Source organism: Rousettus aegyptiacus, unplaced genomic scaffold (genome assembly GCF_014176215.1).
Source record: "Rousettus aegyptiacus isolate mRouAeg1 unplaced genomic scaffold, mRouAeg1.p scaffold_m13_p_3, whole genome shotgun sequence".
Classification (NCBI taxonomy): Eukaryota; Metazoa; Chordata; class Mammalia; order Chiroptera; family Pteropodidae; genus Rousettus; species Rousettus aegyptiacus.
The window spans coordinates 2,543,772-2,564,481 of record NW_023416306.1 but is presented as its reverse complement, the minus strand read 5'-3'; the positions used below and the strand labels follow the sequence as shown (position 1 = coordinate 2,564,481).

The 20,710-nt window shown below is 63.6% G+C and overlaps 1 protein-coding gene across 2 annotated transcripts in view; it reads right to left on the bottom strand.

The window, feature by feature from the left end:
* Positions 1-482: 482 nt before the first annotated feature.
* The window catches only part of OLFM1 (olfactomedin 1), a 35,724-nt gene continuing 15,496 nt past the window's right edge, over positions 483-20,710 (bottom strand). For both annotated transcript variants that reach the window (XM_036217729.1, XM_016128796.2), the window contains exons 3-6: positions 17,413-17,568; positions 15,384-15,603; positions 9,215-9,321; positions 483-2,287 (exon numbers count right to left, since the gene is read on the bottom strand). In XM_036217729.1, coding sequence (XP_036073622.1) covers positions 1,613-2,287; positions 9,215-9,321; positions 15,384-15,603; positions 17,413-17,568 — 1,158 coding nt within the window. In that variant the 3' untranslated portion in view covers positions 483-1,612. The remainder of the gene's footprint in view (positions 2,288-9,214; positions 9,322-15,383; positions 15,604-17,412; positions 17,569-20,710) is intronic.

The following is a 20,710-nucleotide window of genomic DNA, read 5'->3' as shown; positions in this document are numbered from 1 at the left end:
GAGAGGCAGCTGGTCCTGCAGTGACCCCGGGGCCTGCTCAGGGGTGGGGCCACCCCGCCCCGCGGTGTTGCTGGGCTTCTTGGATGCCCTTCGGTCTCTGTCTCTAAAGTCTGGGGACCCAGATCCCAGAGGGGACCAGCCGCTCTCCTCCTGGACCCCCCACAGCCCCTGGGGTCCCCGTCGCCCACTCTTCAGCAGGGTCTCTGCGGGCACCACCTGCCACGTGCCTGTCCCGGACTCTTCCCAGCTGCGACCTTGGGGAGCCGGACAGGTGGAGGAGGCGGTGGGGTGGGGCTCCCAGCGGTGCAGCCTTGGGGTCCCATTCACCTGGGAAGGGATGGCCCCACCCCGAGATGACCCCCGGGCTCCAACCTCTGGGGGGACGGGTGGTTAGAGACCCGTCGGGGACATGTCCCCCCGGCATCTGCGAGGCTCTGGAAAAGGCCGTTTCCAACGCCGTCAGAAACGACAAGCAAAGCAGAAACATCTCCTAACATCTTTATTGTTCCTTAGATAACTGGACAGTACAAAGTTCCCCTCCTTTTTCACTTAGAAAACGCACTTTCGGCACGTCCCTTCCCCACGGGGAACCGGTGCTCCTCGAGGGGCCCCTCCCGCCCGCGCTCCCGTGGTTTGAATGACTGGACCGGGGTGGGAGGGGGGGAGAAGCAGCCCTCCGACTCTCATCGGCATGAACTTGACTATCTCTCTACGAGGGCGAACACTGATTATTATTATTATCATTATCGTCGTTGAGGAACGAGGGCCGTCTGCTTACCGGCCCGGACTACGGCATCACGACATCCACCGCTAAACTGAACGCACAGGGGTGACCACCTCAAAGGACAGGGACAGACGCTGCACGACACACTACGGAGCAGGCGCGGCCACACGGGCGGGCGCCGCGGCCGCCACGAACTGGACACGGCCCGCGGGCCACTGGAGTCCACGACGCAACACGCGGGCGCGGGACGGCGGCCGGGACGGGGCGCGAGCCGGACCGGCCCGCATCCGCCCCTCGGACGCGGCGCGCGGGCCCGGGGGGCTCTGGACGAGACACGCCGACCCCGTCGCCGGCGCCGGCCGCGAGCCAGGCGGGCTTCATGCGATCCGGGCTGGGCGCCGCCCTCCCGCGGGAGCCGGCCAACAGTCACCGCCTGCCTTCTTGGGTATGTTACGCGACCGGAGGAAAGGGGGCCGGGGCGGGGAGGGCAGGAGACCCGGGGAGGGGTGGGGCGGGGGGGGGGGCCCTGGGCTGCAGTTCCAGCTGCAAAGACGGGTTTCTTCCCAAATCCGCCGGCCTCCGGCCCGAGCCGGACAGACACGGGGGTCACGGCCTCGCCGCCCCGGGCCCCACGATGCTGATGAGTTGCACACTGGGGAGGACTATGGTCGTCGGAATTTGTTTTTTTTTTTTTTTTTTTGGCAGCTGTTTCACGGCGATGCCCACGTGGGTGACGACGACCCAGACGCCCGGCCTCCGGGCAGAGCACCCCCCTCCCACCCCCTGGTCCTCCCCCGCCCCCTACAACTCATCGGGCCGGACGACGTGGAAGAGGGTGACGACGACCCGGACGCCCGGCCTCCGGGCAGAGCGCACCCCCGCCGCCCCCTACAACTCGTCGGGCCGGACGACGTGGAAGAGGGTGACGTTGTACAGGATCTGGTGGCCGTTGTTCCAGGCGTACAGGGCGCGGTCCCGGGGGTTGTAGTCCAGCATGGAGATGTGCGAGTACTTGTTCTGGAAGGGGATGTCGATGTACTCGTAGGTGGAGGCGTTGGTCTGGTAGGCGTAGTGCACCTTGGTGCCGCCCGAGTAGCCGTTGGTGACGTACAGCGTCCCGCAGATGATGAAGGCCTCGCCCGCGCTGCGCTTGGGGTAGCTCGTGTTCCAGCTCCGCAGCACCTGCAGGGACACGGGGTCCAGCTTGCTGATCACGATGTTGCCGGCGTTCTGGTTGGTGGCGTAGACGGCCCACAGCCCGTTCTCGTCCGCCATGAGGTCGATGTCGGAGTGGCCGCCCCAGGCATAGTGGTACATGTTGTTGTAGCCGGCGTAGTCCAGGCTGCGAGTCTTGAGGATGGTCTCCGTCTTCAGGTCGAACCGGATCACGATGTGGCTCTGGAACTTGTTGAAGTAGATGGAGCCGTTGTACACCACCTGCCCCGTGCCGGACCAGGGGTGCGGCAGGCGGTGTGACGTGAAGTTGTCCGTGCTCATGAAGTCGCTCATGGACTTGTACTCGCGGACGAAGCGGTTGTTGTGGTAGCCGTCCATGTACCAGACCTGTGGGCAGAGTGGAGCGTCAGCGGGGGAGCCGGGGGACCGCACACAGCGACGTGGACGGCACGTGCTTCCCCGGGCCCGCGGGGCACCCTGCTCCCCCCGGGGACAGAGGCCGGGGCAGGGGTGTGAGGATGGGGCAGCCGGGGCCACGGCCACTCTGCCGTCCACGTGAGACCCCGCTGGGGCGCCTGCGGGCCGTGGGGACATGGGCACATCTGTCGTTCACAGCCCGCCCCCAGCCAAGGGCGCACAGTAGGTGCTCACACCTGTTTGGGGATGAAAACGTCCCCATCCGTGCACAAAACCCCAGGCCAGCAGACGGCGCTGAATAGGGCCCAGCTGCCCGGGCCCTGGATGAGGACATGGCACCGGCAGCTCTTGTTGCTGGGAGACCCACTGTCAAGGTCGCCAGCGAGGGCAGCCTCCCGCACCCAGCGGGCACCGTGCCTGACGCACCCCGTGGTCCGCGCAGCTTGCGCGCAGGCAGCCCGTCTGCCGGGCACAACGCCGTCAGGCTGGCACTGGGGACGCTGAGGGTGTCATCGCTCTTAGTCACACCCGATCGGGGGGTGGAGGGGGGCAGTGTCTCTCCAAGAAGAACGGGCTTCTCGAAGGCGCTGACTATGGGACTCACCCAAGACGCACCCGGCAGTGCGGCCGGCGTTCGGGGCGACGGAGGGAGGAAGCGCCGTTTGTTCCTTAAATGCCAGTTGACTCAAAACTGTCTAGACTTTGGACGAAATGCTTTAGCCGTTTTCAAACAACATGGGGGCGAAGTGGGAAGCGAGGCGGGGGGCCAGGGGACGGCCAGGCCGGCGCCGCTGTGGGTGATCTGCTCCGCCCACCCGGCACTCATCGCTCACGGGCGGGGTGGGGATTGGGCCGCTCTCGGACACGGCGCTGTGCGTGCGTCGGAAGATTTAAAAAGTCATAACCTCGTTCCCAAGACGTCCGTCCATTCAGATATGCTTTTTGTTTTTAATGAGATTAAGAAAAACAAAAATCTGGGTCGCATTAGAGGCTTCGAGTACGTCTAGCCTCAGAGGTCCAGTGCTATGGTCACGGGTCAGAATGGGGCGTGTGCAGAAGCCCCCGTGCCCCGTCCCCGGCCACAAAGCCCCAGCCTGGCCCTCGCGCCCGACATGGCCACGTCCCGGGGCGGGGAGCTCACTGCTTCTTGCCAGCTCAGCTCACACGGCCCCGCCCCCCGAGAGGCTCTCTCAACGTGTGCAAACCTCCGCCTCCCCTCGACGGGGTCTCTGACAGTGGGGCCGGGTCTGGTGGGCCCCTGTGCCCCCAGGGTCCAGCACGTCCTTTCCGTGGGCAGAAACGGGTGGACTCGCCATCAAACTACCCAGGGTTTTTAAACCGCTTTTTTCCTCCTGTAAATCGGCAAACTGGACACAGGGCGCAGCACTTCTGGAGAATACGACGTAGAGGGGAAGGAAAATGCGCACAGGAGCGAAACGCTCAACGACCGGCCGGAGGCCCTGGGGCTTTCGGTCTCCAATGAGAAGCCACATGAGCAGCAGAGAGGCACGGGGTTGGCACCCAAGGGCCCTGTGAGGCGGCCACCGTGGGCTCCCGTCCTCTGGGGGTGCCCTCGAGTCTCCGAGTCTCCGTACAGAAAAGCCTTTCTTCTTCCCCTCCCGCCCAAGTCCCAAGCTCAGGTGGAAACCTGTCACGCCCAGGACGCCTCCCAGCCGGCTGCCCCCCCCCCCCCCCCCCCCCCCCCCCCCGCAGAACCACTGGGGCTGAGGTCCGAGCGGCCTGGAGCCCACGGTCGTCGACCTGCCGCGTCCGAGTGCCCCAGGAGCTTGGCCACAGGACAATGACAGCGCACCGCTGGGCCGAGCCCGGCTTTCGTGCTTGGTTAAGGCTTCCGGGTGGTTCCCAGACCGTGCAAGGCTGGACGCTCTGGCTGGGAGCCGGAGCCGCTCACCAGGGACTTGACCGTCCTCGCGTGGCCCCGTGGCCCTTCGCAGGCGTCCCCAACCTTCTCACGTCAGCTGTGGAGCTCAAAAAGCCCCATGTCTGGGTTCTGGCCCCGCCGTCCTTACTTAATCGGTTTGAGTTGTGGCTTTGGCACCAAGACTTTTTAAATCTGCCCACAGATTACAATGTACCAGCCGAGCTGGAAACCACCCCTGCAGCCTCGTAGTGAACACATGGACCCAGATCCTCGCCCGGGGTCCCCTGCCCCCAGGGCCCAGCCCCACACACCAGTGCGGTGCTGCTGAGTTCCTGCCTGCAGCCCACGTCCAAGGTCAATGTCCCTGCAGACGTCTGGGGGCCCGGCTCCCAGCTGGAGGCCGGCCCGAGCCGGGGGGCAGCGCTGCTCAGCCTGGGCATTTGCACCGCAGCCAGCTGGGGTCCCGCGCAGCCTCTGATGCTCCGCCCCCAGGGAGGAGCCCCAAAGAAGCGTCAGCTTCCAGGGTGATCTGGCAAGCCTGCTTCCCAAGGGCTGACCGTTCTTATCATCAAGACCCCAGGTCACCCGGGGAGCGGCCGGGAGAGAACCGGGGTGTCTCCCTCAGAGCGGGGAAGGGCCTGGGCAAAGCTGTGGCCAGTGCGTGTCCCTCCCTGGCCAGCGGGAGTCCAGCCACCTCACTTCATTTGCACCAATAGAGCTGACCGGGGCCGCCCTGGCCACCCCGCACGCTGTGGGCTAAAACCCTTTATAAAAGCCACTGTAGCCACAACCACGACTGTTCACGGAGAGCCCATGTGCCCCGGACATGCACTGCCTGCTCAGTCACCAGCACGCCTTGGTGGGGGCTCGTCACCCCACCCGTGAGCCTCTGACCACGGCCCCGAGCACAGAGGAGCAAGCGGTCTGAGGGTCTGGGTCTGGCCACAGGGGACACCATCCAGCATGACCCGACAGCCCTCTGCCAGTTCCCGGGACAGGCGGGGTGGCATGGCGGCTGGCCCAGGACGAGGCTGGGACTCGCCCGACAGCCTGCACGGCACTGTGTGAATGTGCCGTCCCTCTCTGGGCCAGCCGAGGGAAGGGCGAGGGGCCATGTTCCTTGGGGTCCTGGTTGAGACAGCCCCTGCCCCTGGCTGCGGCCTCAGCCCATCCTGCACCCAGGCTGACGGCGGCTGGGGCGGCCTCCTCGGGGGCCCGTTCTCTTAGACAGTCCGGCTGTAGCCCTCTGCTCCTGGGCACTGCCTGCCCTCGGGGGCTGGCCCCAGTCCCTGCCCCGACCCCGTCCCCATCCACGAGGGCCCTGTGCCAGAGAAGAGGCGATAAACCTGGGTGCCATTTCTCCGGTGAGCGACGAGGCCGGCAGCTCACACGCCCCGCCGGCCGCACCGCGTCCCCGTCACAAAGCCGGCCTCCCGCTCCCACGTGGCCGGGGTCCCGAGGACGGGACCTCGCACCGTCCCTGTGGCCTCCGCAGTGAAGAGCGTGATCTCGGCTAGGGCAGGGCGATGGGCGTCTGGCGTCGAGCTGGCACCGCCGGCCAGACGCACGGACGTGGCCGGGGGCGGCGGTGGGAGGGGGCGCCACTCGGGGACCAGCTGAGCAGCCCGGCTGCCCGCGCTCTTCCCCTCGGCCTGTCGGGCATCTGTCCCCCGTCCTCCCGATGGGACCGCTGTCACTCGGAGCCTAGGCTGTGCGGGGAGAGGCGTGACGGGGAGCCGCCCGCTGGACGGGAGGAGACAGACGTCCCCGGGGAGGGCGGCTAACGGGAGCAGGGTGCGGCCAGGGGCCCCGGACCGGCCCCGCAGAGACACGGTCAGCGGGGTCTGTGTGTATCGGGCCCTCGGCCGACCGCACCCCGTGGTGCGGCTGCACGTTCCGGGCGTTTGACCTCCAGAAGGGGCCCCGCGGGACCCGTGTGAACGTCCGCACGGCTCCCGCCCTTTAGGTGACTGGGAGGCACTGAAACAAGCTGAGCTCACTGCTGCTCGTGGGTGTGCAGTGTCCCGGGGCGACACGCCCCTCTGAACATGGACGTCCGGGGTGGGGGGCGAGGGGTGGCTGGTCCCCTCGCTACTGTCTGGTGTGAGCGGGCTGGGGCTCCCACGGCAGACGCGGACCCACCGAAGGGAAGTGGGCACCGGACTGCGGAGCGGTCTGCAGTCAGAGCTGCGTGTCTCAGTGCTGGGGAACACAGTCCGTGGCCCCTTGGGGGAGGAGCGGGCCTGGAAGGGGACGGGGGGCGAGGGGCTTCTGGAGCCCTCAGGTCACCCCAAGACGAGGCAGCTCCTGGGCCTGGGGAGCCAGGCGGGAGCCCCGCCCAGTGCCGGGCACGGGGCTCCGGCTCAGTAAGCGAGCTGAGGAAGGCTGGAATCGGAGGCCCGCCCCGCTGGCCCGCTCTCATGCCCGGCATGGGACTGCCGGCCGCCAGCTCTTCTGAAGCCCCCTCGACCTAGAGGGGCCCCGCCGGGGTCCCTGGGCGGTTCTCCCCGGCCCAGCCTTTGGCCACACCCCCAGCCCCCACGCCCGCCCTCCCCGGAGGCCGGCAGCTGCAGCCAGCATTGATTTTACTTAGTTTTGGAGTGCGTGGACGTGATCAAAACTGGGTGGGAGAAAGGAAAAGATCAAACAAAACAAAACAGGCTTTTCCAGGTCTCTGGCAGGATCAGGGGACGTGCCGCCCAGCAGGCTGCGAGTCGGAGGTCACCCTACTGAGCTCATGGCTCGGAGTGGCCTGAGCCGGGCTCGGGGTGGGGCTGCCAAGTGCCCGAAGCGCTCTGAGCAGGCCCCCAGCATGCCCTGCCGGCTGAGCCCTGTCCCCCGTTCCCCAGGCCCCCGGGCCCCCGAGGAGCCCTCCTCCCCTCACACACTCTGTCCATCACCCGGGCCGCCTTTCCTGGAGGGTGATCAAGTCATCGAGCAGAAAATGGACGCCTAATTATGAAAAGCATCCATCACCACCTCGACAGCCCTGCGAGTCTATGCCCCCGCCATCTGGGGCAGGGCAAACGGCGGGCGTCCGGGAGCCCCGAGACCTGAGTCCGAGCAGAGATAGACGACTGGCCCTCTCTGGGACCAAGGGAGCCTAGAGCAAACTGGGCCGAGGGTCCTGCTATGGGTGTCGGATGCAGCAGAACCACTGGACGCGGGGCCCTGCTCTGCAGCCCCAAGGTCCTGGCTCCGGCTCGCGGACCCCACCAGCTCTGCGGGGTTTGTGCAGTGTGGCAGCGTGATGGGCAGCCTGCAGGCCGGCGGTGGGGACAGGGCCGCGGGGGGACGCGGCTCGACACACCAGAGCCTGCTCCAGACATTCGCTAATAAAACCCCCGACGAGCCTTTCCGAGACCCTGGGTAAGTCACGTGACCCTTGTGGCCCTGAGTTTTCTCATCAGCTCAGTGCAGATGACAACGACCTCCAAGCCGGAGGGTCGCCAGGGGACCCAACCAGGACAGGCACCCACAGGGATGCGTTGGCGGCCTCGTCACTGTGTCATATTCACGGGGCCGCTGCGGACGCCCAGCGCTTCTCCGGCCACAGGCCCCGACCCCCACTCCGCCATCGCCGCCCCGATTCGGCCGCACTGCTGCCACCGACGTCTTCCGCAAGAGTGCGTTCCCGACCCAGCTCGGGACACAGGTGGGGTTTTGCGGGCGGGGTGCGGACACTGGAACAGTCGGTCCGGGCGACAATTAGCCGATGAGGTCGTTAGGGCGTGTGTGAGTCCCTGCTGGTTGTCACCACGTGGAAAACGACAAAACGACCCCCCCCCCCGATGCCCACCCCAATCGTGCCCCAGACGTGCAGACTGCTGCCGGCCCTTCCAGAACTCGCCACCGGCGAGCTCTGGGCGAGCGTCTAGGAAGGCGCTGCTGCCCCCAGTCGGGGGTGTGATGGGGGGCCCCTCCCGCTGGAGGCTACGGGGAAAGGGGAACACGGAGGCTCCCGGAAGCCCCCTCAGTCCTTGCCCCTGTGCTCCCCAGGAGGAGGCGGGGAGCCGGAAGCGCCATGCCATCTCTCGATTAATTGAGATTAAACGCAGGAGGCCACGCCTCAGGCCGCCTTCTACTGTGGGGGGTGGGGTGCGGGGAGCCTGGGGAGAGGGTCTGTGACTCATGCAGTTCCAGAAAAATCCTGCAGAGGAGGCTCGGAGGGTCTCGAATTTCTCACCCCTTTCTCGCCCTGGCTTTATAAAGTGCTATTTTCTAAACGTCCTGCAGTGCCCTGAAGGACAGAGGGCTGACTGAGAAAAGCCCCAGACTGCTGGGCTGCTCACTCTGGGTGACAGCTGTCAGGCTGGGGACCCCGAGGGACAGCGAAGCCCAAGCAGCTCCTCTCATCCACCAGGAACCTGGGGCAGAATCTCCCGTGCTGGAGGCCCCAACATGATGCTGTCTCAACGTCCAGTGGCTGAGTGGGCCGGGCGTCCCCCGCTCGGCCTGCCACCCCTCGTCTCCCCACTTCCAAGGCTCAAGCAATGGGACCCGGGCCCGAATCGGGACGAGTGTGGCGCTTGTTTCTCTCTCTTTTTGTGATTAACCGGGGGCTAGGGCGGGCGGGGGATGGGGAGGCCTGGAAGAAAGAACATGGCCTCTTTCCTAAATCAAAAGGAAACACGAGTTTCCATCAGCCATGAAAGGAATGGCAAATGCAATACAAATGAGATGTCATTAAAACAAGAAAGGCCTAATGGGTTCTCCTGCTGCAGCGGAGGCGGCAGGCGGGGACGTCTGAGAGGTCTGGGGCTCTGAGTGCCCACCTGGCCCCAGAAGGGCAGGCAGGGGTCCGCGGCTCTGTCATCGGCCACCACCATCCTCATGGCAGTCTGTGGTCTGTGACTCTGCTTGGCGCAGAGGCCTCAGCAAGGGAGGAGAAGCCCCCGGGGGGCACCAGGCCCGCTCAGTCCCTGGGGCAGGTGCAGCGTGAGAGCCGGACCTGCGGGGGCGGAGACCGCGGGGCGCGGAGGCCACGCGAACCCGGCCGCATGAGGGGCACTTACCCTGTTATCGCCTTCTGGGGCCAGGGGATCCGTCATCCAGGACCCGAACCTCGAGCCGGAGGTCTTGACGGTCACGGGGTCACTTATGCCCGTCAGCTTGCCACAGGCTGCAAGAGAGCCACAGCACAGGGACTGAGTGCCTCGGCCGACCCGAGGGCCCGCTGGCCGCGGGTGCCGGGTGCCCTCTGCCCCTGGGCCTGGGAGTCCTGCCGAGCAGCAGCGGATCCCCCAGCCCCAAATGGGGAGCAAGGGAGACCAGGCAGCCGGGGGAGGGGCACCACCCCCTAGGCCTGCCTCCCTCCCTCCCTGTGGGCGGGGGATGGGCTGCCTGCGAAACTTAGTATCCCCACCGCTGGAAAATGGGGCCAGCATGGCCCGGCCTCCAAGGCAGCTAGAGAGAAGGCCCTGGGGCCCCCACAGGATCCGCGGTCAGGACGCCTTGCCACTCAGATTCGCTCATCAGGCCCAAGGACAGTGCACCTCCCTGCGAACAGCGCCCCCCTCTGCGCCCTGCGGTCAGTGAGCAGGCCCGCGGCAAGGCGAGCAGGCTGCCCTCGCACCACCGGACAGCCATGAGCCTTCCCCACGGGTGGGAGGGGCTCCTCCTGCCCGGAGGTGGGAGAGCTGGGCTCCGCCAGACCGGGGATCGTCGGGATGGACGGGACACTGCGTGTGACCATGGCGGCCGAGGCGGCAGGCGGGGTGGGCATGCTCAGGGCCAGACCGGCACACAGGCGCCGCATCCTCGACCAAGCCGCTGCCCCTCCCACGGCCCTCGCAGGCTGCACCTGGGCCCAGCGAGGCAGCCACACCTGCAAAGCCCACGCCTCCCGCCCACCACCCACCTGTGTGAACGGCCGTGGAAGACCCGCACGGTGACCAGCTGAACGCCAGCCAGGTCCCGGCCCCGGGAGCGGGCCGCCCTCTCCCGTGGGAGGGGCGGCTTCCCTGTGGGACACGCTCCCTCTGGACCGTCCCCCCTTCCTCCGGGCCAGGCCCGCACGGCACTGTTCAACTGCCGCCATCTCAGTGCATGTGCACAGCAGCCTTTGAAGTTCAGAGAGGGCCGGGCGCCTTCGGGAGACTGTCAGCGGCTTAACCCAGGGACCTCGGCTCCGCCGGGACATCCTGCAGCGTGCAGGCTGGCCCAGGGAGGCACGGCCCAGCCCAGCCCAGCCCACCTCTGCCCCCCTGGGGTGTCTCTGGCTCTCCCAGAACGTCCAGTGGGGTGAGTCCATCCAGTGGCAGCGTCACACAAGACGGGGAAGGCGGGCCCTCCAGACAGACCCCTTGCCCAGAGCCGGGTGCCACCAGCCCTTGGAGGACAGAACCTGCCCGGCGGCTTGGGGAGGGAGTAAGAGCTGCCGGCTGCCATCAGAAGGCCGGCTTTGCACCCACACCAAACCCCGCCGAGGCTCGCCACTCCGCTCCGAGCGCCCAGCGCCCAGCCCCCTGGCCCAGATTCGAAAAAGAAACACCACGACTATTTTTACTCGCCTATTTCTTCCCCGAATTTCTGTCCCTGTTCCGCCTTCGGGAGGAGCGAACGGGCCGTCCCACATTAATACTGCCCCCTCACAGCCCCAGGCCACCATCAGGCCGAAACCCAGAGCAAGTGTGCTCGGCCCTGCGCGGCCCTGTCCGCCCGCCCCCATCGGTGCGAGGGGAGATGGGGCGGAAGGGGGGCTGGAGCTCACGTCCGAGGGTCACCTGCGTTCACAGCCACTAGACGCAAGGAGAATGTGGGAGGGTTTTGGAAATCTCCTGGGGGGTGCCTGGGCCAATTTTCCACCCTCTTGGGGGTTGGGGGTGGGGCTCCCTGAGGGAGGGTGTGGGAGAAGCAGGGTCCGGGCTGGGCCCTCCGACTCTCTTTGTTCCTATTGGCCCTGGTGGGGGGTGGGGGGATGAGGGCTCTGGGATGGCAGCGCCCCTGAACTGGGTGGGGTTTGGGCGACGCGGGGGTCGTAGCTCGCCATCAGCAGCCCCTGCGGCCCCTCCCCGCTGCCCGGAGGCCAGCATCTAAGATGGCACTGTGCCCCCGCGCCTTCCCCGGGGAAGCGGACAGCGGAGGGAGAAGCCCAGGCAGCCGCTGCCCCCACAGCATCATGGGTAAAAAGCCTGCTGGCTTCCCTACCACAGCGCTTTGTGGGTTCCGGCCACTGCTCCCTGAGACGTCCACTCACCGAAGCCCGGTCCCAAGCCCAGTCTGCTGGACGAGCAGACTCCTGTCCCCCACAGCATGCTCTGAAGGCCGAGACGGCAGGCCAGCGCCCCAGCTCGGCTCGGGTACCTGGCCACGAGCCCAGTCCGCCCGCCTTCGCTCGAGCCCTTCCCCCCGTGGAATGCCACACGCCTCCCACCTGTCGTCTGTGGCTCGGCCCAAACCGATGCCTCTTCCGGAGACCTCTCCCTTCTGAACCCCGCCCCCATGTCCTCACTGGCCGCAGAGGAGGGGAGCTGGCGGCCGTCCAGGTCTGACCCGCAGCAGCACCAGCCCCGCCCCGCAGGGCGAGGTCCCCCGGGCTCGGGGCCAAGCGCCACTGTCTCCCAGCCCCTGGCCGAGCCGAGCCTTCGAGCCACGGGTTACCCCGGGCAGAGAAGGGTGCAGTGGCCGGCTGCAGGTGCTGTGCTCCCCGCCCGGGCTCTGGAGTCGCGCCCTGCTGGAGTCGTGGAGCTATTTTTGGTTCTCCGTCCAGACTGGTTCTGCCAAGACCTTGGGAACTGCCAGGACCTAACTACGCCCCACGGCAGAGCCGGGAGGTGCAGCCCAGGCATGTTCGGGTCACGAAAGTGTCCCTCTCTCGTCACGAGTGCTCAGGGTGCATGCACGGGGCTGGAGGGGAGGGGAGAGGACAGGAGGCCTGGGAAGCGGCCCCGAGTGGGTGCCTCTCGCAGGGGCTGAGCTCCAGGGGGCGCGTCCAGCCGGAAGGGCCCGGCCGCCCCAAGAGGCCAGGAGGGAGGGCGCCTGGCAAAGCGGGAAGCTTGGTCCCAGCTGAGGTCCTGCGGATGGAGGCACCTGTCTCTCGCTGTTCCCGGAAGGAGGCTCCATCTGAACGACAGCCAGGATGGTCACCAAGGTGCGGGGACAGGTCCAGGTGGACATGCCCACCAAGGAGTTCAGGCCAGAGGCCGGGCGGAGGGGGCTGGCTGCCCCGCAGCAGGGAGACTGGGCTCTGGGACCACCCCCGGCCTCCAGGCTCACCTTCCTTGCCCCAGCTTTTACCCCTTAAAAACAGGGGAGAAAGACGCCGGAAGGTATCAGAGGTCTCGAGAGGTTTCAAATTCAGGTTTGCAGCTGGGCCGTCAGGAGAAAAACACAGTCCCACGGAGAGAGGGATTTTAAGATGGAAACAGAAAGCCAACAAAACCTGCCTTTTTCTGTGTACAGTCTGAGATCAGGAATGTCCAGCAGCACCTGCTCGAAGAGAAGCCGCAACTCCGAGAGGCCTGACTAAGGCACCTCTGGGGGACCGCGGGGGGCCCCCGCGTTACCCATGGAGGTAACGGAGAGCGGCGCGGACCGCAGCCCCGCCCGCACAGGGCAGCTGTCCGCACACCTGGCTCCACGCTGGTCCGCGGCCTCGCGCGAGGAAGCAGGCTGCTCGCGGCACCTGTTAGCAAGGCCACAACAAAGACCAAGCTAAGAAGCCACGGGCCCTAACGGGGTCCTCGAGTGACTGGGCTCGAATGAAAACCCGGGGAAAGGGAGAAGCAGCAGCTGTTGAATCTGCCCGTCTGCTGCCTCTCATCCGTCATCCGTCACCTGTCCACCCGTCACCCGTCACCTGTCTAGAATCTACCGTCTACCTGTGTGTCTACCATCTATCCTCTATCACCTGGGCACCTATCCGTCTGCCGACCTACCGTCTCTCCATCATCCGGCTGCCATCCCTCCATCTACCCCTCCGTCCACCTCCCTACCTGTTCCGCCGCCACCTCCTCCGCCTGGCACGGGGAGGAGCCCATGACGTGAATGACGTCTGTGAGCTCGCACAGCGGCCCCAGGCGCAGGGTATCCTGTGCCTTCGTTCTATAGACGAAGAGGCAGCTACCAGGACGTGGGGCGGTCAGCACCCCGAGAGAGCCGCACGGCTGCGGAGTGGGGGCGGCACTGACCGCGTCAGGTCACTGCGCCCTGGCCGTGGCTCCCATCGCTCGATTCCCCCGACTCAACCGGGCGCTGGCCGCACGCGGGTCCGGGGTCCCACCCGCGCGCACCCTGACTCGGGGGCCGGCCGGTCCGCACGGCAAGGGCTTGTGAAGCAATAATGAACAGGCGAGCAAGGAGGACGCGGCCTCCCAGGGCCTGGCCGTCCTCTCGCTTCTCTCACACCCACCATGCGGCGGCCCGAGGACCACCGTGGGGCAGGCCCACAGCCCTCGGCCACGAGGTGAACCCATCCGGCTTCGAGGAACAGGCCGGGCGCAGACGGGAGGGCTGCCCGTCCTGGGTCGGGGGGGAGGGGCACCCCTTGGAAAGACCCTTAGCTTCTTCCCATTTGTGGCTTTTTCTCTGAACATCTATTTTCCTCCTCGATCTATGAATTGGAACATGTGGGGGTTTAATCTTGTTTCTCCCTGGTTTACACGGCCTGCGTACCAGAGAGGAAAATCACTGCTTGTGGACGATAAATACCAAAGCTCCCCCCCCGCCCAGGACTGTGCAGGGGCCGAGAGAGATACTCCGCCCCTCCATGGGAAGGCTCGGGGGGTCGGGAGAGAGACTGGCGATGGTGAGCACAGTCTGGCCAGAAACTCAGCAGAAATAATCCCGTAGCCCCGTCGTCATTAACAGAGCCCGATTATAATCACTGCTATCTCACACATCGCACCGGCTCCGGGCACGTGGGGATGGAAAGGGCTGGTGGAGGCCGTCCGGCCCTGACCCCCGGGCACCGTCCCAGGTCACCCAGCTCCTGGAACTCCAGGACTTGGGCGCCATGAAGCCCACCCCCAAAAACGCGCAGCGGCCCCTCCATCACGGGACCCCGCTAGAGTGCGCGCGTTAAAACGCGCTCACCCTCAAAGCCCCAACCTGTCTCTCTTCTCTCCGGGACCGGGGAGCTCGAGAGCGTGTGCCTTTGCGGGGCGCCTGGACCGGCGCCGAGACCGGCAAGGCACGCGAACCCCTTCGAACCTAAGGCCGCCCCTGCCCCGAGCATGTTCGCTCGCCCTCCCTCCGACGGCAGCGCTGGCGATCGCGAAAGCATCTGTTCTTTGGGGGTGTTTTAAGTTTATAATAAGGCGTTTGGCGAGCCCGCGGGTGGGGGTAAGCGGGATGCAAAGGGAACCAAGGAAGAGCATCAGATCAAACCCGAAGGGACGCTTCTCCCTAAAGCAGAAGGACCCCGAGTGACTCGAAAAAGTACCCGCCGCGAACGTGGTTTTAAAACGGCGGTGAGAAGGGCCAGCTGGTATCTGTCAGGAAACCCTAAGACTGGAACTGGGATTGAACACGTGCTCCTTAAAGGTGGACTCAGACACGAACGTGTCGGGTCTGTCAAAGCAATTAGCGGGGAGGTGGCTAAGGCGAGCGGGTGTTCAGCCATGGATAATTACGGGGTGCCGCCCGCATGGAGGGTCCTCTGAGGAAACGGGGGTGGAGCGAGGAGCAGGTGAGCTCGTGGGTTCCGGCGTTCCCGGGCTGTCTTGCGGGGGGGTGGGGGGGCTCCTTCACACCGGCGAGCCAGCTCTGGCGCTGCGGGTGTGTGACAGGTGCGATACACTCAAACCACGTGTGGCGGTGCAGTGTCTGGGCAGCTTCCTCGTTCTCACTCGGAGGGAATCCCAGACGCGCACCTCCGGCCCTCAGCCGCTTGCGTTTTAAGAGCTCATCCCAACACCCACACACGCACACACACGCACACTCGCACACGCCTTCTTCAGCCGGTTTGCGACATCTGACATCCCCCTGTTTTCCTCCAGATGTGTGACTCGGTGGGGTCTGTGAGCTGGCCTCTGTGTGGGGTGGGACGCGCCCTCACCTGGATGCAGCCTGTACTTTCTCTCTCTCTCTCCGTCTCTCTCTCTCTCTCTCTCTCTCTCTCTCTCTCGGTGGCCCTACCCAGCGGCCCTAATCCAGCCGTGGCCACCGGAAGCCAGGCAGGCGCTGTCCACGTCAGCACCGGGCCCTGAGCCTGCCCGCGAGCCCCGCGGGGTGCCGGCCTACCTAGCTTTTGCATGCACGCACGGAGCCTCTCCTCGAGACTGGACACTCTGTTCTGCAGCTCATCGTAGTCATAGGCTCCAATCTCCTCTTGCAGCTCGTTAAGCACTGACGTCAGATTCTGGACCTCCTCCTTAAACTGCAAAACCAATTTGGCATCGGCCTTGTACTCTTCCAACACAGGTATCAAAGGCCTAAGTTCATCCATTTTCGCTTTTATCGCCTGCAAGGTTAAAATAAGCTAGGTTCAGTGCGATGCGTGCAAAAACGTGTCACACCCTGCCTTGGCCGGGCCCCTCCCTGGGTGCCGGGAACCGTGCATTCCTGCCTCACGCAGAGCTTTGCTTATCATCTGGCCCAAAAGAGGTAGGAGAGCATATTAAACAGTCTTCAGAAACACCATCGTATTTGGGAAAGGTCTTTATTGTCAGTTAGAATGCAACATCTTAAGGTTACATGCTTTAAGTCACATACACAAAGTTTCTTTTTTTTTTTTCTTTTTCAAAAAATGCATTGACAAGGGTTCAAAGTATTCATGAAATGCATCTACAGTCGCATGCAAAAGAGGATCCTGGTTGTATGCAAGGTTCCTTAGTGAGATGGTGCTAAGTGTTGGAAAATAATAGTAAAAATGCAGGGAGCAAAAAGCTGTCTGGCCCTCTGACATGGTTACATGGGAATGCATTGCTTCTTCAGTCACTGCGGCATTGAAAAAACGCTTTTAAGTTAGCCCTGCAAGCAAGAAAACGAAATACTGTTGAAGAGCTACCTCACTAGCCTGCCTGAGACAGACAGCCATTAAGAGACAAATACTTTCATGGTCACTTAAGGAAAACGTCACACTTCAGGGCTGGAGCCAGCCCAGACGAACGGCTTTGACAGGGAGTCAGTTACGCAGGCCCCCTCAACGGCGGTCCTGCGGAAGTGTGAACGAGAGGAAGGCGGAAGGCAGGGACGGCTTTCCTTCCCCGAGAGCCACGGGGACCCCAGTCTGGGACCCAGGAGAGGGGTGGCCGTGGTGGACAGAGCCTGCCTACAGAGATGCACTAGCTTTGGTCACAGAAGTCACCCTCATCCTCAGGGGGCTGACTCTGCCCTGAGAAGGGAGCACTGGCCTTTCAGAGAGAGAGAGACACAGACTCTTTTGGGTTGGGCAGGTCAAAACATCTTTCCAGAACCATCCCTGATGACGCGTCAGAAGCGAGGACAATGTGTCCATCTGCCTCCAACCCGAGCGATGGCTCATTTCTGCCCCACAGGACCAGGCCTGCTGTTATTTTATTTATAATATAGATTTATAACTTCATTAGCTTGCCATTTTGTCTCTATAATGCACCGCTTTGAAAGCGAACTTGTCCTAGCTTCATGCAGGGCGCACATCAAAGGAAAACATTGGCGTCCGTGGGACAGGGAGGGAGGGAGGGCATCAGCAGTTTCTCGTCAGGCGGGGCGGGGGGGCGGGACTCGTGATAGGACCCGTTCATTTACATCTGGGCTCCGTTCCTAATTAACATGCATGTCTACCTCAATTAAGGTGCAGATAAGCTCTCGGTTTAGTCATTTTGAAGCTGTGTCGACTCTAGGCGTATATATACATATTCATACATATGTATATATAATTTTAGGCCAAACGAACCCCGCTTTCTCGTCCAGTGACCCAGAGAAAAGGACTTACCATGGAGGGAGAAAGGGGTGGGCGTCTCTTTCTTCCCTGTGTCACGACTAAATTAGGTCAGATGTGAACAGAGGCCCCGAGCGATCCCTGCTCGGAATCGGCCCTGATCAGCTAAGCTAATCCTCAGCTAATGTGGACCGATGGGCACCCCCATCGTGACCCCTCCCAGCTGATCTGTGACTTGGCTGGGGGAGCTGCGGACTCCGGCCTTAGGGACAAATGGGATCTGAAGGCCACCGCCTAAGCCTCGCCTGGGAGGCGTTTTTCACCCAGCTAAGGAGAGGGGAGGCTGCCCGCTTCCCACGCCCCCCCCCCCAGGGCCCCACCGTTCCCGCAGGGGGAGGAGCGCATGCGTACCTTAAACTGCCTGGCCAGGTGTTGCTTGTGACTCTCCTCCACCTGCTTGAACTTGGACTCCAGCCCCTTCATCTGGTTCTCCATCTTCTCCACATACTGCAAGTCCCTCTGAGTCCGCCGGTCCAGGACCTCGATGGACTGGGACATGTTTTGCACCTGTCGAACAGGCAACAGAAACAGGTTCAAGGAGGGGGCGGCGGCAGGTGCCAGGCGAGCTCATCTGCTCCCTGATGCACCAGGAGAGGCCCGTGCATTATTTACGAGTCAATCACCGGCGTCATCGGGGACCAAGCGGTCCCCATGCACAGCAAATTGGTCCGGTAAACATCCTCTCTGCCATGCGCCCGCCTGTGTTCCTACAGCCGGAGATGCAAACCAGGGCAGGGCCTCCAGGTCCTCGCTGGCCACGGCACCAGGCACGTGGCTTCGCGTGATTTTTTTCCTTTTTTTTTTTTTTTTGGGGGGGGGGCCGGGAGGGATGGTTTCTAGTTTCTTTATTCTGCAGGATGAAATCAGTTAGGCAGACGTACACACCGATGAAGGTGAACGGCACGGTGGGGCCTCCCCCACCCCCGCCGCGGCCTCCTGGGCGTCTCTCGGAGAAGACTGGTCGCCTACGTGCAGGACGAAGGCACCAGGGGCCTGCTCGCCCCGGCTCGGCTCGGCAGCCGGCCCTCCTCCCTCCACCCCCTACGCCATCCATCACGCCCGGCGACATCACAGGGAGATGACGGCTCTGCAAACATGTACGCCCAGGACCCGGAGTCGGGAATCAATCACCCGGCGAGCAAAGGATCGCTGCGTCGCGTCCTTACGGGCAGATCTGAATTGAGTCGAGCCTCGAGATGGAACTTTAATATTCCACGGGATTCCGGGGAGCTTAAAGGAAAAACAGCTCTCCCGCGGCCACCTGCCAGTGAGTTTTGTTTTCAGGGACCTGGCTCGCGAGCCCGAGCGCGCGGCGTGTGGGGCGGCAGGGAGGCGGCGCGGCGCTCGGGCTTGCCGCAGTGGCGCTGGGTCGTTCGCTCGGCGTCCGATCCAGTCACGAGGGAGGAAGGCGCGTCCATCACCGCCAATCTCCGCGCCCGAGACTCTGCTGAATTTGAAAACACTCCGGCTTTTAGGAACGACATCACGTGGGCGTGAGGCTTAGCGGTGCCCGGTCAGTGCAGACGGGATGGTCGTGTGGCTGCCACTCTTACTGTGCGAACACCCCCCCGCCCCCCCCCAATAAAATAAAATAATAAAATAAAATAAAATAAAAATAAAATAAAATAAAAATAAAATAAAATAAAAATAAAATAAAATAAAATAAAATAAAATAAAATAAGAGAGACAACCGGCCTCTCCGTAGAAGAGGGATGGGTCTTGTTCAACTTGGCACGTAAAAAGGCCCGGAATTTTGCGACTTGTCATTTCAAAGTGACATACACAGATGCTGTTGGAAGAATCAGGTTCGTGTGACATAACGTGTGGGTGACTTGGCTGTTTCCTACTCTTTCTGTTTGGACCTTTCATGGGAACCAAAATATATTTGCTCTGTTACCCGAGGTCTCCCTGTCCCCTCACCTGTCTTATTCGGTCACTTTCAATAACTGCATCACATTTTCTGAGAAACGTTCGAACGTTTGTTTCCTTCATCCTTCAAGGTCCAGCCTAAAGGGCACCTCCTCCAGGGAGGCCTCCCTGATGAGCCAAGCCAGAAGGGGCTGCTTATGGCTCGGAAGCATCACCTTGTCAGCACGATGCCTGCGCCGCGGTAGCCTGCACGCCTGTCTCGATCACCTTGTTGGCCAGGAAACTCGTGGAGGGAGGGGCACTGGGCCTTGCTCACCCCGTTATCCCAGCACAGGGTTCAGCACCTCATGCCCAGGAGCGCCCTCTGCAGCCCTGTGGCTGTGGGGAAGGGACATGAATGGTGGCCCCAGTCAGGTTGCCCTCCCCACAAGACCCCTGACAGGAAGGCGAAACCCACAAGGCCGCCGGCCACGATCTGCTGAGCCCGCAGAGCGGCCTGAGTCTCGCCCCACTGACGGGGCCGCACGCGGCACCGCGGCTTCTCACCCGCCAGAGGAGTGGCGCTTTTAACGAGTTCAGAAATTTAAAGGCTTCATTTTGTATTTAGAAAACAAACTTGAAAGACACCGAGCCACTCAGTTGCCTTACAAGACACGCGCCCCACGTGCCCTCTGCGCCCACAGTGCGGCCCCTCCCCCACCCGACCCCCCACCGCCCCGAAGTGCCCCCCTTCCTGGACGGCTGGGCCTGAGGGTTCACCCGCTTCCCATTGTCTCGCCCCCAAGAAGATCACCGGCCTGTACCCCCTTCTCTGAGTGCCTCCACTCTTACCCGTCATATGTGTCCCCGAAAAGCCACCCGACAAGTCAGCTCAAGGTCACACAGCTACCGAGCGACACAGTCCCCCAAGCCTTGTGCGCCTGGCCTCACGGGAATAAGGAACTGCTAAGGTTCACCCCCTTCGAGGTGCCGGGAGCCGTGCTGAGCCCGCAGCGTTATTTTTCTCATCCTGGGAGCTGAACGCTGTTTCCAGCCCCATTTTACACACAGGGAGACTGAGGCTCAGAGAAGCGGACAGCTCGTCCGCCCTCACACGGAGGTCAGCCGCCCTTCAGGGTCCGGCCTGGCCCCCAAGCCCACACTTCCAAAGGCCCAGCCACACACCATTTTTAAGAAGCCCGGTGCCTGAGCCCCCCACCCGCCTTTTACACCCCGAGGATCTCCCACTGTCCTCAACCCCGGCCACAGGTTGGAACCGTGGGGGGAGCTTTGCTGTGCGAAAACCTCCCCGCACCTCCCCAAGGACTCCAGGCCCCAGGAAATCAGAGCCGGGCTCCACCTTCTGCAGGTGGATCGTAACCTGCACAGGAAGCCACCATGCAGAAATGCCACCGGAGGGAGTGTGGGGGCCACCCGGCCTGTGACAGGGCCCGGGAGCGGACAGTGCTCCCTGGCTCTGGCCCTTTCCTGCCCAGCCTGGGCCTCGCCCTGCCCCTCCCCCGCCCTGGCTCCTCCCGGAGGACAGGGACAGAAGGAGAGGAGAGAGGGAGGTCACGCGGACACGGAGGGAGGGAGGGTGGGGTGAACGCCCTCGGCCTGCACAACACTGAGGCGCTGAGCAGAGCGGCTTCTGCCCTCTGAGGACAGAGCGCCCGCCGGGGCACGATCGCACCTGTGCACGCTGTGCGTGAGCGGCAGAGCCGAGAGCTCCCCGGCCACCAGCCCCGGGCCCAGCCTTCTGGAAGCCACTTCTGCTTCCAGGCACCTCCCAGGCGCTGAA